Consider the following 16,523-nt stretch of genomic DNA (forward strand, 5'->3'; position numbering starts at 1 on the left):
TTTCAAGTCTGAAGGTCTAGAATGCTATGATCTATATCTTATTGTACCATACGCTTCTGTTTTTCAAATTGAAAAAATAATCATATATTAATGGTGATTTATATTGGGGTAATAAGTAATGTTAAAACAATTGTGGAAAATAACTTCGTTTTTTGTTGGTTCAAAAAGAAAACGATGCTTGGAAATATTATGCTACCCACTGTGAGCCTGGCTGGAATCCCCACAATCGTAATTGCTATCAACTTCAGAAAGAAAAAAAGACCTGGAATGAAGCTTTGCATTCTTGCCAGTCCAATAACAGTGCATTAATAGACGTAGATTCGTTAGCAGAAGTGGAGTTTCTTGTAACCCTCCTTGGAGATGGTGAGTGCCAAGTGTCTTTGGTTCAAGAAGTATGAAATATAATGTAGTAACTCTCTTTATCAGTGAAGTTGAAAAGAAATTAAGCTATTTAAAATTGATTCTTTATGGCACATGTATCTGAAATTTCAAATAATATCCAGGAGTGAAAATTCACTGAATTTTTACAAAATACATATTCAGAAACTTTGTAACATCTCATAGATTCCAGATATATTAGATGTTTTCATTTTTTGGGTTTTTTTTAAGGGGGAAAGGTCATTTCCTAAAACTTCTAATTTGAAAAACCTGAACCTGTAATTTAGCATAATGAGCACTAGATAGCAGTAATGTGCTGCGACCATGTAATCCAAGCAATCAAGGAAATTCCTTACAAAAATGATTAGATTTAAATAACTTTAGCCAGTGAAAATGGGTAATTTATTTGGTGTGGTGTTTTTCAAGCTGTGTAGCATATTCAGGGGTTCCAAGCTCTGAGGCCTCCACCCTGCTTTACCCACCAGAGCAGATCTGCCCCTACCTATGTCATATATGGACATAGAATTCTGCTGGAAAACATTGAAATCATTGACTGAGATTAAATCTTTTTTTAGTGGAAAAATCCAGCGTCTACTCTATTTCAGTGTTAGGTTTTAGTTTGGAGTGAAAACAAAACTCCTTCTGTCATTGTTCCTCACCCTTCACATTTGGGATTGAAAGAATCCTGTGACTGCCGCTGTGTCAGCAGGGCACTGGAACACTCTCCCAGCCATCGAGGGTCTTTTCGCCCTACCTAGACTGGCAAGCTTTATTTTATTTACTTTTCCAGCAACCCCACTGCTCCTATTCAATGCTTCTAAGAATTTCTGCTCCTTTTTTTTTCCTAGCCAAAAGAAAAAAAAGTAAAGCTAGACATCATCAAAAGTCTTTTTTCTAAGTGCCTTTTCTTAATTCGATTGACCTTCCTATTTTTCCTTTATAGAGGCAGAAGAAAAACCAGACTTTTCAGATCTACTTTCCATACTGTAGCACGAACTAACTAGAGTCCCAGCAATCTGACTTGCTTAAGCTTTGTCCTTGCCCTGGCTTTCACTGACACTCTGCCTCACTTATAAGGCCTATATTGAGCAGATCTGGATAGATTAAGGGGGGAAAGGTTTAAGCAGGTATTTTATACCAAAACTTAAAAAGGTTTCATTCCAAGAAGAAACAAAGAAGAAATCACATACAAAGTGGTATATATTGGTAATAGCCCCTCTGTGTTATCGCCTTTGCAGATACTATGATTCTTGTAAGTAATTTACGTTTATCTCTTGCAGAAAATGCATCAGAAACATGGATTGGTTTGAGCAACAATAAAATTCCAGTTTCCTTTGAATGGTCTGATGGCTCCTCAGTCATCTTTACTAATTGGCACACACTTGAGCCCCAAATTTTTCCAAATAGAAGCCAGCTATGTGTCTCAGCAGAGCAATCTGTAAGTTGATTCATTTGTTCAATGCTCACTTTGCTGGACTTGTACTGAGGGCCACCTGTGCCAGGGACTTGGGCTGTGGCAGAGACCAAGACAGGCACAGTGCCTGCTCCTCCTGGGGCTTCCACGCTAAGCAGTAAAACATATACACACTAAAAACACATGGTAATTATAGTTGTGATGATAGTTCTGAGGACATAGGTTCAAGATGGTGAGAAACTTGGGTTGGGACAGCTACTTCAGACAAGACAGTCAAGGAGGGCTCTCTGAAGAGGTGACATTTAAGCTGGGACTTGAAGAAAAAAAAAATCTCTTGAAGAGCAGGAGAACATTCCAGGCAGCAGGCAGTTGCCCAAAGGCAGGCCAAGGCTTGCCATGTCTGATAATCAAAAAGGAGACCAGGGTGGTGTGGAGGTATGGACGGTGAAAGGTGGTAGGAGATGGGGCAGGAAGAATGCAAAAATGTGAGGCTTATAGGCCTGGGATAGGACCCACTAAAGGGCTTCCAGGAGACAAAAGCATGATCTGATTTACATTTTAAGAGCAACTGTTGCTGCTACATAGAGAATTGATTGGAGAGAAGAGAGTGGAAGCAGAGAGACCAGTTTTGATATAATTAAGGTGACCTTAGTTTCCTATTGACATTCTCCTTTTTTATTTGACAGACATGGGTATTTCACTTAGCATATTCACAAAGCAGGAGCCAACATTTGGACAGAGAAATTGTTTTTAAGAGAGTGAGGATAGGTATTAATATTATTGGAGGTGTTAGGACAGTGCTGCTGTAAGTGTGGTATTTTGTGGCCCCTTTTTAGCAACTCAGTAGCTCCTTAAATAGTAGATGCATAAAAAGTAACACGTATTCCCCTGAAGTTGAACTCAATATGAATGTAATTATTATAATTAACTAGTTACCTAAACATGGTCGATACCTCAGTTTGAATCTGAGAGATTGGTAACTATTCATTCATCTGTCCATCCAATAGTTACTAAGCAACTACAGTGTGCCTGACAATATCCTATAACTGGATGGTTTGCTGGGGACTCCATGGGCATGGGCTACAAGGCTGCTCTTACAGGTGAAGGTGTCAGCCTCCTACATAGTATGTTTCTGAGGGTCATGGAAGAGCTCTCTACTCACCTAAAACCCTGCATGCCTGAGATACCTACATTTTGAATTTGAATTGTGTGAAAATTTGAATTGTGTGGTTTTAGACTAAAGGTCTGATTTGTGTTAAAATAAAAAATCCTTTGGGAGGATAAAATTTTAATCAGTTAGCAGTTATTGTATTTCATCATTAATGAAGGATATGAGAACAGCCTTCATTAGAACTAGGAGAAGACATGAAGGTATCTGCCTGTCATATAAAGAGGAAATGGAGTGGGGCTTTGGAGGATTCGTGATGAAGAAGGGTACTGGGGGTTGAACATGAAGTTCAGCTATGATAATGTTATCTCGGGTGATTCCTGGTGCTTTCCAGGCACTTCCCCAGCATCAGGTTTATACAGCATCAGGCAAGCAGCAAAGCATTCAATTTAACACCTAGAAGTGATCGGAGAGAAGAAGCAGCATTCTCGCTTGGTCAGGGGAATAGTTTCATATAAGTGGTTCTCAGAGTGTGGCCCCCAGACCAGCAGCATTCACATCACCTAAAAACTTGTTAGAAATGCAAATTCTCAGGTCCCACCTGACTTACTGAATGAGACACACGGATCCCAATCAACTGCGTTTTAGTAAGCCCTCCAGGTGATTCCAGTGCACACTAAAGATTGAGAATCACTACCTATCCCATCTTTAAAAAAATATTGAGAGAAGTTTAATGTAAAGCCAGACCTCCCACTCGTATGTAGAGAATCAACCTTTTCTAACAACACAAGATCCTGACACATTACCCCCCCTTGAAACATGCATTATTAATCATATTTTAATTTAGAATTATTGACTTTGACTATCAGCATCAATAATGGAGTGTACTCATTCATCTTGTAATATTTTTCCTCTTAGGAGGGACACTGGAAAGTTAAAAATTGCAAAGAAACACTTTTTTACGTTTGTAAGAAAACAGGCCATGTCCTTTCTGACACTGAATCAGGTTGCCAAAAGGTAAGAGCTGTGAACATTGGAGGGACTTCATAACCAGACTGATTTATCCACCATCAAATTAAAGTGTTATCTCTCTCCCTCTCTTTCCTGCCTTGGCTCCCTCCTCTCTCTCTTTCCCCTCCTTCCCTTCCTTTCTTCTTCCCTTCCCTTCTTTTTTTTCTGAGTGGGCTATTGTAACAAACCAAACAATTATCAGCTAGGGGCACATGAAAGATTTACAGCTCAGCGAAGGATTGTTGTCTTACCATCTACTTCCACCCAAGACTAGTTTTCTTTTGAGATAAGAAATGTAAATGATCCTGTTATACCATCTGTATAAACAATGCCTATCATGTGATACACTGTCTCACACTCGGTTTTCATTGTCTTCCAATGAAGACTGTCAGAGTGAAAGCAAATGCATTCCTTTGAGTCAGAGAGTGACCTTCTGCACCCAGAGTCTTGTTTTCCTTTTCACTTTTCTTAAACTTGAATATTTGAATAAAATACAATAACAAAGAGAAGTGCATGTTTGCAACACATTTATTATTTAGGAAAGGGATAATAAAAATACTTTGTATTTTAAGTAATAAACTATTTTTGGTACTTGAAGTACTATTTTCAGTACTAAAAATAATAAAAAACATATTTACTTTAGGTTTAAACTTTAAAGGTAGAAAATAATCTGTCTTAAATTTCTTAAAATACATTCAATATTCTGCAGTGTTACAAAAAATTTATCTATCAGTGTCCTTAGCACGTGCATTCCCTCTCTCTCTCTCTCTCTCTCTTATCACACACACACCTAAAAATTTTGGACTTAACTACTGGACATTTTTATGCTGTGTGAGTCTCAAAATGTTCACAAATCTGGTTTTTATGCAATTCTCTTTTAATTATTTTCTCTTCTAATCCAGTTACTTATGTTCCAATTAAACGATAACCCCTCTCTTCAGAAACTGCATTTGATTCATTCATCAGTGTGTAAGCATATGTTACTCTTCACACTTTAGCTGAACAATACATGTGCCATAGCTGACATGTGACCAGACGTTTTACCTAATGATTACAATTCCTGAATTAGTTATTACTGATCACTGATCTAATCTCTATCTGATCAGAAATATTGAAAAAAATCCATCCTACAGTGGCTTTCAAGGCAACTCAACATGTTTTATTTGTGTCAAAAGAGTAATTAGCTTCTTACACAGCAGAAACAACTGATGTTCTATCTAAACTTTTGTATACTGCTTCCCTCTTTCTGACCAGCCTTATCAATATTTAAGGATTCTGGGTTCAGAGCCAGTTCTTTACTCTTATGGTGAAATTCCATTAATTTCTTTATGCATCTATGAATATGGTTTTCGAAAGTTTCCTTTCTTTTAGCCATCTGCTTCAGTGCAATTCTCTAAACAGTCTGCACAGGCAAAACCAACTTATAAAATAAGTCTGGATAATTTCAAAGCAGAAATTTTTTAAAATTTTATTTCCATCTAAGTCACTTTTGGGGGGCTGGATAATATGAGCAATCGTTTCAGTACTGTCACCATCATGACTTCATGTAAAAAGAAATGGCATCTCATGTACAAAGGATATTCACAAATACAATCAATTATTCTTCCCGCTTTCATTGTGTGGACAAAGGCTTATAGTAGAGTCTTTGTTTTCCAGTTATTACTATGCCACATTTCCCCCCACCCCCTTTCCTTGAGCCTGTTCAAGTTCTTGGGTTTTTTGTTTTGCTAAGCAGCCTATGATCTAAAAACCACTAATGAAGAAGGAGTACTTTGTCAGAAAGGTCAAATTGTCAGCCTTCCTCCTCCCGTCCTTCCAAATACAAAAGCAGTCTAACCTCCCTGTCCCCTCTGGAGTGACCCACGGAGGGGTTCTGGCTGACACTGTCAATTACTCACACAGATAAGCTTGGGGAGAGAAGTTAAGGGAGTGAATTCAGAGCACATCCTGGCGGGCTGGATGTGGTGCTCCTGTGATCACGCCTCATTTAATAATGTTTTGAACTAAAATAGCTTACTTCTAAAATAAGATTTTTCTCTAATTTACTGCAAGGTTGAGACATTTTCGGAGTAGTATAGCAGAAATCATTTTATATCTGATCAAAATCTGGCAAGTATTGGCATGACACAAAATGAAGTGTATTTTAAAACTGGTGAATACATAAAAATAGACTGATAGAAGTGATATGATTTTATAATATTGGAAGAGAAAGAACTAAAATATCTCAGTTGAAATATAGAAGACTAATGAACCCATGTCTCCTGTACCGTATGATTTTAAAGAATAGAGCCACCCTTCTTTGCTCCCAGGGCTTAGCCATACACGTTTGTCATTTTTTGTCTAGGTGCCAAAGCTTGTTTGCTTTCTCTCTAAAAGGCTAGCCAGTTGACTTAGGAATAATCTTTACCAAAAATATATATATATATATTTTAGCCAGTCTCTATTTGGAAGCTTGATGATCCAGACAAAACCATTCTGGATTGCACCAAAATTAGGTTCCAGGCCAGTTTATCCACTAGTCTCTGACTTAGATTTTCTAAGTCCCTAATCTCAATGGGATAACAACATGAAATAAGCAGTATGAAAGACCCTTAAAAAAAAAATCAAAACAGTACATTGTTACCTAGATACTTATGTCCTCTTTGCTCATACCGAGTTCCTGGCTCTATTCTAGGGTCTCTGCCTGCATTTTCTCCCCTTGATTCTCAGAACAACCCCATGAATACTATTATTATCCATATTTACAGAGGGGAAAACTAAGACACGGAGCGATTAAATAAGGTCACATGATGGTGGAGCCAGGATTCAAACCCACGCATTCTGTCCTTAAAGCCAACACGTTCGATTTTTACCATCCCATAGGAACCACTTACAGTAAATCTTATAAGTCTGAACAGAGAGAGAGAGAAGGAGAGAGAGAGAGAGAGAGAGACAGTGTGTGTGTGTGTGTGTGTGTGTGTGTGAGAGAGAGAGAGAGAGAGAAAGAGGAAAGGAGAGAAGGAGAGATCTTGAGTGAATGTCCCTTTTTTTTAAATTTGCTTTTAAGGTTTTGGGCTTAAAGATTTTAAATTAGTTAAAACATTTAGGTTTTAAGAATTAATTAAATAAATGTAGAAGTGGCTGTAGCTAATGGCAGGTAGAATAAATATAAATATATCAAGACAAACATTCAAGTTTTGAGTTTTGAGTGGGTCAGAGAAGAAAGTGGTAAATGAGATTACACCAAAAATATATATATTTTACTATTTAACTAAATCAGATTGGGTCCTTAATTTTCATTTTCCTTGTTTAAGGGATGGGAGAGACATGGTGGATTCTGTTACAAAATTGACACCGTCCTTCGAAGCTTTGACCACGCCTCCAGTGGTTACTACTGTCCTCCTGCACTTGTAACCATTACAAACAGGTAAAATAGAAATTTTCTATCAGAAACATGCAGTGCTTTTTTGCCATGAGGGCTCTTAGAATGATAAAATCTAGCCACAATCAGTAACTAGTGAAAATCTAAAGTGTACTGTACAACAGAGTATTAAGTTATTTAAATTATTGATTTAGATGAATTTAAACCATACAATGTTCATTTTAAATTGATTTTTGAGTAACAAATAGTAAAATTTAAGATGTCTTTTATTTTCCATAAAGATTTCTTAATTATCTAGCTTTGCTAATATATTCAGTTGTAATGATATTTTATCTGAGTCCTTGTAATAGAAAAGAAATATGTTATTTAAATATGAAGTGTTTTTTAAATGTAATGTGTATGAGTCATGTGGAGTTTTTTTAGAACAAAAGTAAGTAAAACTAAACTGTGGAGGATTTTCAAATGCTTCCCCATTGCTTCTTAGGTCTAAGTTTGTTTAGATTTAGATTTCTCTATGCACAGGTATCTGTACATACAAACAGAGAAACTGTACCCTTTTTACACTCCATACAATTTGCAACATGTTACAGATGTGTAGCAAGGGGTAAAAGTACCAACATCAGAAGAGACCTCAGTGTCACTATCAATGCCAGGAGGACAGTGAGAGCTGGGAGACAGACTGCTCCAGGCTGAAGACAGAAGCAAGGTAGAACTCTTCAGCGGCTCCGTGGAAAACTATACCCACAAAGCAAGTCGCTTGCCTTTTTACCGAGGTCATTGCCTTTAAAAATATCTGTTGAAGACCAGGAAGCAGGACAACTGGTGCTATGGTTTTATCTAGAGACCCCTTCACATGCAGGTCTAACGTGTAGGAGGAATTCTGTGTGCTTTCTCTGCTCTCCCCACATGGGAAGTCAACGTTCAAAGCCGCCAGTATTTCCTTCCTCCTCTTACCTCTTACCTTCTGTCCCAGTCTTTCCTCCAAACAATGCACAGGAATGCACACACACACACACACACACACACACACACACACACACAGAGGGATAGATTGACCGCATTTGGCAAAATAAATTGCCAGGTGAAATATTTTATGCTCAAGAAACCCTTTCTTCAGGGCACAGCACCACCTCTGATGTATCTCAGTGTTGTTTTTAGTTCTCCTCTCTCCTTCCCAGAATAGCTACCAGCCAGAAGAAAGCCTTTATCCTCAGCCTTGTTCACCCACCCACAAGTTTTCGAGAGTACCTTGGGCTAGAAGTCCTCCAGTCAGTGAGTCAACATTGGACTTTATTCAGGATCTTGACCAATGAAGCTATGCTCTTTCATTAATTATAATGTTTTTCACTGAAGAAAAAGGTCTAATTATTTCACCTGTTTTTACATCTTATTCTTTCTTTTTTTGTGTGTAATATTCATTGAGCGTCTATCACATACCTGGCACTGTGTTAACTACTTTTCATATGTTATCTGACTATGCAAAAATCAATAGTCAAGAGTTTATTAGAGGGACTTCCCTGGTGGTGCAGTGGCTGAGAATACACCTGCCAATGCATGGGACACAGGTTCGAGTCCTGGTCCGGGAAGATCCCACATGCCGCGGAGCAACTAAGCCCGTGTGCCACAACTACTGAGCCTGTGCTCTAGAGCCCACGAGCCACAACTACTGAGCCCACGCACCACAACTACTGAAGCCTGTGCACTCTAGGGCCCATGCTCCACAACAAGAGAAGCCACCGCAATGAGAAGCCCGCGCACCACAACAAACAGTAGCCCCTGCTCGCCGCAACTAGAGAAAGCCGGTGCGCAGCAACGAAGACCCAAAGCAGCTAAAAAATAAATTTAAAAAAAAAAAAAGTTTATTAGAAAATTATTTATTGAATATCTACACTGTGAGAGGCATCATATTAAACACTGGCATGCTGTACAAAAAATAAATAAAAATAAAAGGCACAGTGCAGTTGCCCAGGTGCCACTTGCAGGCCAGCAGCTAAAGAGATAGAACATAAACGCATGAAACAAGTGAAGAAAGTGGAATAACACAATAAATGGATAAACTCAAAGTGACATAACAGATAACTCATAGTGCCAAAGTGACCCAAGTAAGGCAGAAACCTGTTAGAGTTCAAACACTTCATTTTCTAAGAATCCTTTGGGGACCCCATGCAAATGATAGAAAGTGTCTAGAAAAAAACCTACTATGTTTCATTTCCCCCAAAACTGAATACGAGAGTGTGCTGTGAATACTATAAATTTTTTTTTTATGAACGGTATTCAGTAGCCAAAGCTGATGTGTAGTCCAACTCTAAAGCAGATCTATAGCTTGGGTAAATTTGTTTTCATCCCCTCCTCGACCTCCTAGGCCCCCCAGGTGACCTTTCGCTGGCATGCTACTCAGTCACCAGTCAAGCCCCCGAGTACTACACATTAGTCCCAGTGAGGCAGCTCTCCCAGGCAGTTAACATGCATGAACACTGCCTTGCAAACACGTCTGCATCCAGAGCAATGACTCAAAAATGAGACATACAGGCTTCCCTGGTGGCGCAGTGGTTGAGAATCTGCCTGCCAATGCAGGGGACATGGGTTCGAGCCCTGGTCTGGGAGGATCCCACATGCCGCGGAACAACTAGGCCCGTGAGCCACAGCTACTGAGCCTGTGCGTCTGGAGCCTGTGCTCCGCAACAAGAGAGGCCACGATAGTGAGAGGCCCGCACACAGCGATGAAGACTGGCCCCCGCTTGCCACAACTAGAGAAAGCCCTTGCACAGAAACGAAGACCCAACATAGCAATCAATCAATCAATCGATCAATCTTTAAAAAAAAAAAAATGAGACATACAAGTTGAAGACAGGAAGTGTCCTAAGCTCTTGATTTTTATTCATTCGGACCTTATCAGATAAGAAACAAAGACCCACGGCATACTGTTCTTTGAGTGACAATTCACATTCGAGTATTTTTGAACAGCATCTTTTGTCTGAGAAGGTTGGGCAGTAGATGGACAGTCTCCTCAGATCCAGGAGTATCCACTAGCAGCCTTGCTAATCATTTTCTTCCATTACTGATTTCCTGTTTGAGTTAAGACACTCCTGTCACTCACCAGTACCCAAGCTTGTAGTTGCTAATTGATTTTCTACTCTTCTGCACAACTGAGCGACACATTTGATGGGCACAATTAGAACCACCTGCTACAAATTACGTACTTCTTTTGTTATAGGGCAACTGCTCCTGGTCTAGGACTTTTAACACTTTGTGGAAGAGAGAGAGGAAGAAAAACAAACCCTTATTGCCAAATAACAGAATTTTATTTGCTTGCTGTTAGAAAATTTTGTTAGGCCTGGCCACCTGCTTTCAGACAGAGCACGAATGCAAAACTTGAGTTCCAAAGTTACCATGGATAATTGTCTAAATGCATGTATATCTAAACCTTGAATCAATCAGCCTTGGAATATTTGTACAAAATAATCCAAATGACATTCGATTTTGAGAATTTTGCCCAAAATGAGAAATGCTGCAATATCGCATTTTTTCCTAAGTTTAAATGTGCATTATTTGCAAGCATTTTTATAGCTCTGCCGTTTTCTTGCAACCATATCCCCCAAACACTTTTACAGTTAACTTTTTAATATTTTGGCAAAATATAATACATAGCAAAATTATCATTTTAACCATTTTAAGTGTGCAGTCCAGTGGCATTAAGTACATTCATATTATTGTACAACCATCACCACCATCCAGCTCCAAAATATTTTTCATCTTCCCAAACTGAAATTCTGTATCCATTAAACACTAACTCCCAATTTCCCTTGCTCCCAGCTTTTGGCAACCACCATTCTACTTTCTGTGCCTCTGAAGTTGACTACTATAGTTACCTTATAACTAGAATCATACAGTAGTTGTCTATTGTGCCTGGTTTATTTCACTTATCCTGATGTCCTCTAGGTTAATCCATGTTGTAGCATGTGTCAGAATGTCCTTCCTTTTTAAGGCTGAATAATATTCCATAGTATGGATATACTACATTTTGTTTATCCATTCATCTATTGATAGACACAAGATACTTCTGCCTTTTGGATACTGTGAATAATGCTGCTATGAATATGAATATCCAAATATCTTTCAAGTTCCTGCTTTCAATTATTCTGGGCACTAAACCCAGAAGTAGAATTTCTGGATCATATAATAATTCTCTTTTTAATTTTTTGAGGAACAACCATACTGGTTTCCATAGGAGCTACAACATTTTACATTCCCACCAGTAGTGCACAAGGGCTCCAATTCCTCCACCTCCTAGCCAACACTTGCTTATTTTCTGTTTTTACATAATAGCCATCCTATGGATGTGACGTGGTATCTCACTGTGGTTTTGATTTGCATTTTCCTAATGATTAGTGATGTTGAGCATCTTTTCATGTGCTTATTGGCATCTTTATATCTCCTTTGGAGAAACGTCTATTCAAGTCTTTTACCCGTTTTTGAACAGAAGTGTTTGTTTTCTGTCATTGAGTTGTAGGAGTCCTTTATATATTCTGGATATTAATTGTTTATCAGATACATAATTTGCAAATACTATCTCCTATTCGTGGTTTGCCTTTCACTCTGTTGATAGTGTCCTTTGATGTGCAAAAGTTTTTAATTTTGATTAAGTCCAATTTATCCTTTTTATTTTTTTGCCAGTGCTTTTGGTGTTTTATCCAAGAAATCACTGCCACATTCAATGCCATGAAAAATTTCCCCTATGTTTTCTTCTAAGAGTGTTACAGTTTTAGCTCATATGTTTAGGTCTTTGATCCACTTTGTGTTAATTTTTGTAAATGGTGTAGGGTAAGAGTCCAGCTGCATTCTTTTGTAGGTGGATACTCACTTTTCACAACGTTATTATTGAAAAGACTGTCCTTTCCTCATTGAATGGTCTTGGCACCCTGTGGAAAATCATTTGACCATATATGCAATGGTTTATTTCTGAGTTCTCTATTCTATTCCATTGGTCTATATGTCTGTCTTTATGCCAGTATCACACTGTTTAGATTACTGTACTTTTTAGTAAGTTTTGAAATCAAGAAGTGTGAGGCCTCCAACTTTGTTCTTGTTTTTCATGCTTGTTTTTGCTATTCAGGATGTCTTGAAATTCCATATGAATTTTAAGATGAATTTTTCTACTTCTGCAAAAAAAAAATCACCGGGATTTTGACAGGGATTGCATTCAATCTGTAGATCACTTTGGGTAGTATGGACATTTTAACAATAAATCTTCCAATCCATGAATATGGGATGTCTTTCCATTTATTTGTGGCTTCTTTAATTTCTTTTTTTTTTTTTAACATCTTTATTGGAGTATAGTTGCTTTACAATGTTGTGTTAGTTTCTGCTGTATAACAAAGTGAATCAGCTGTATGTATACATATATCCCCATATCCCCTCCCTCTTGCGTCTCACTCCCACCATCCCTATCCCACCCCTCTAGGTGGTCACAAAGCACTGAGCTGATCTCCATGTGCTATGCAGCTGCTTCCCACTAGCTATCTATTTTACATTTGGTAGTGTATATATGTCAATGTTACTCTCTCACTTTGTCCCAGCTTACCCTTCCCCCTCCCCGTGTCCTCAAGTCCATTCTCTACATCTGCGTCTTTATTCCTGTCTTGCCCCAGGTTCATCAGAACCTTTTTTTTTTTTTTAGATTCCATATATATGTGTTAGCATACAGTAATTGTTATTCTCTTTCTGACTTACTTCACTCTGTATGACAGACTCTAAGTCCATCCACCTCACTACAAATAACTCAATTTTGTTTCTTTATATAGCTGAGTAATATTCCATTGTACATATGTGCCATATCTTCTTTATCCATTCATCTGTCGATGGACTATTTGTGTTTTCTTTAATTTCTTTCAGCAATGTTTTCTAGTTTTCAATGTACAAGTCTTTTGCCTCCTTGGTCAAGTTCGTTCCCCAGTACTTTATTATTTTTGATGCTATTGTAAATGGAATTATTTTCCTTTTCAGATTGTTCATTGTTAGTATATAAAAATGCAACTGATTTTTGTGTGTTGACTTTGTATCCTCCACTTGCTGAATTCATTTATTAATTCTAACAGTTTTTATTTTTTTGGTAGAATGCAGTTAACTTTCTTTTTAAAAACACATTTTGGTTACCCTTTTTAAAATTACACAATAGAAACAATAGAAACATTCTCATTGGTATAAATTCAAGCAAGCCAGAAGAATATCAACTAAAAAGTGAAAGTGCCCCCTTACCTTTACTCTTGCCCCCTCCCAGCCAATCTCTCATCCCTCCCCAAAAGTAACTGCCACTAACAGTTTGGATTGCTCTTCCAGGTTTATTTCCTGTGTACATATTAGATGTATTTTGTAATTCTATATTTTTCTTCTAGTCTTTTGAAAGAAACAATATCCAAAAACTTAACATTTCTAGTTCTTGAGGAATACCATCAGAAACTTCTTGCAATAGTGGTCATGACATGTCCCCCATTTGAAAACTACTGATATTCTATTGCCATTCTTTATTTAAAAGAAAGAAATTTATCATTTTAATATTAGTTCAGCAATAGAGTTAGTTATTTGAAAATGGTATCAAAAGTGCTAACAAGTGTTTTATTGGGAGAAATACAATTGCACTTACTCAGCTCAAATCTGAGTCCCTCCTAACCAAATCATGTATGTGTATATATATATATATATATATATATATATACATACATACATACATATACATATTGTTTAATTTGAAATGGCTCTCTAGTGAAGCTACTTCCAATGCATTACATTTTTTCAATCTCTGGTTTTAGGTACCACAAACACAGTCATTAATTACTGATTTCTGCTAACTACTGTATTATTCACAGACAAGAAACATCTTTTTTTTTAGCTACATATGTCACTGGCTAAACTGATGAAGAAATATAATGTTCAATTAGAAATTTAAGCATAAAATACCTTTTTCAAAGTGTGCATTTTTGAAATATAAAATATTTACTTTGAAATGAAAAAATGTGTCAAGTATGCCAAAAAATATGCATTGCTATCTTCAAATTGCATTTTTTTAATTAAAATTTAATGTTTAGCACCATGAGCAACAGATCCTTCTCAAACTGATACAAGTTCAATATACACTTGTTTTTTTCTTGTTTACATTGAAAATAAAAATTTGATTTCTTGCCTTTTTAAAGGATTGATGGGAAATTTTTTTTCTGATTTTTAAGAAGTATTCACCTACAGACTTTGATTTTATAAGTAGGTTATAAGCAAAATATTTTATCATTTGTTTTTATGAAGAATAACAATTTTTACTTTACTGAATTCCTCAAAAAATATATAAAAATATGTACATATGGTTATTGTTTGTTTCTTAAATCATAATAACATTTGAATTAAACAACATCAGTGAAACCAGACAAAAAATCCAGATATGAAACTCTGGAGTATTCTCAAATGAAGAATTCTAAAACACAGGGCCAGAAAAGACTTTAAAAGGTCATCTGCGCTATTACCGTAAGCCAGAGTTTTCACAACCCTTTAAGTGTTTGAAGCCAAACAGTGAGTGATAAAGAATATAAAAAGATCTCTTGTTTCTTTATCAGTTGGAAACAGACACTCAAGAGATTGCATGCTGTTATCCAGAGTTAATTTCTTAGAGTACATGGTTTAGAAAAAAAATATAGTTGCTGAATTTTGTTATTAACAATGCCATCTTCTAAACTGGACCAGGAAAAACTAGAGTCCTGTTTTTATCTGAAGGTTATAGGATTTAATGTATTAGTATTATATGTAACTGCTTAAAAGATATACTTGCCAATTCAAAAAGCAGGTTTGTATTGTTTTGAGCAATGATAAATGGTTATAAAATAGCAAATCAGAGTGGACTAAATAAATCTAAAACCAACAGGGGACAAAAGCAAAGTGTTGTCATGAATAATGATACCAGAGGCCAAGCTCACAGACAACGTTATCTCTCCATTATCCAATAAATGCCATAGTACAAGGTAATGGAAGAACCAATGATGGCCCCTGGGTTTAGAACCAGCACAGTGACTAGTGGTCCTGACCGTAGCCTCCATGGTGCAGTGCCTTGCTGGCCTCCTAGCATTGTAGTTTCAGGCACCAGCGATGCATGATAATGATGCTACTCTGCCTCAGAGGGGAGAAGGAAAAACAGATCCTATGTTATAAGAGCATGAACCACTGGAAGTGTAAGGAAACTTACACAGCATCTAGAGAGTATTTACTTTTATATACCTTCTTTTTGAAGCATGTTTATGTAAGGTTCTGCAATCTGATTAAAAAAAAACTTTTCTAATTTCAAATGTGTGCTCTTTAGATTATCAATAGACTATCTGCAGAAAATATTCACTAAAGCATATGCTCTGCAAAGATGAGTATCATGGATGCCTCATATAACTAACTGTTGCTAGTGATGTTCATAAGGCAGTTAAAAAGTTTGCATCTTTGTGTTCTTTTCTCTTTCTCTCCCCTATTTCCTTTGAGACTCCTCTATTCTTGAATGACCCCATTTCTTTTGCTTCCTTTAGCAAGTTAAAGATGCATGGTAATGAAAAAAAATCCAAAATCAGATGAAAAAGTCTGATTTGCTTTCTCCTTAGGTTTCCCGGATAATTTCATCAGGCGTTTCCTTTCTTAATGACTCAGCGGGTCTGGCCAAAAGTTACCACTGTTTGAAAGGTGTTTCTTCAGAACTTTACATGTATTGAAAGTAAATTTTTCAAGATAGTTTCCAACTTAGCTTAAAATTTCAATGCTGGTTAAAGCTTAATACATGTTTCTGTTAGGTATTCATGTGGAAGCATGTATAGAAATTTTCTAGATTCTGCTTTCAATGCATTCATGTTGAAGAGGGAGCATTGCCAGCAGTTAATGAACACTAATTCATTCAGCCGGTTGGGGAATATAGTGGGTGTACTTCTTTGGATTAGTTCCTAGGGTTTTAAATTTATCTTCAGTGAATATGCACATCTGAACACATTTGAATAAGCCAATGACTCCATGTGCCTGTGAACAAACTGATCTGGGAGACATAAAATTGCTACTCCAATTTCTGTTCCATTCTCACCAGGCAAGTGTGGTGGGTGGGCGCATGTGAACCCTGTGTCGGCAGATGCTCATTCAGAAAAGCATAGTGTCCCTACTCCTCCCTCTTCTCCACCTCCCCCACCGCCACCTCCCCACCACATGCACATTACAGCATGTGTGTGCTGTGTGGCCTAATTACACAATAG

General features: G+C 37.3%; 1 protein-coding gene across 1 annotated transcript in view; it reads left to right on the top strand.

Annotated features, from left to right (window-relative positions):
* PLA2R1 (phospholipase A2 receptor 1) overlaps positions 1-16,523 on the top strand; it is a 130,677-nt gene that overhangs the window by 37,909 nt on the left and 76,245 nt on the right. Inside the window, 4 exon segments of the mRNA XM_082395228.1 lie at positions 169-363; positions 1,659-1,816; positions 3,819-3,917; positions 7,205-7,317. Of these exon segments, the coding sequence (XP_082251354.1) occupies positions 169-363; positions 1,659-1,816; positions 3,819-3,917; positions 7,205-7,317 (565 nt within the window).

The sequence above is a fragment of the Balaenoptera borealis genome (genome assembly GCF_965194805.1).
Source record: "Balaenoptera borealis genome assembly, chromosome: 6".
Lineage (NCBI taxonomy): Eukaryota > Metazoa > Chordata > Mammalia > Artiodactyla > Balaenopteridae > Balaenoptera > Balaenoptera borealis.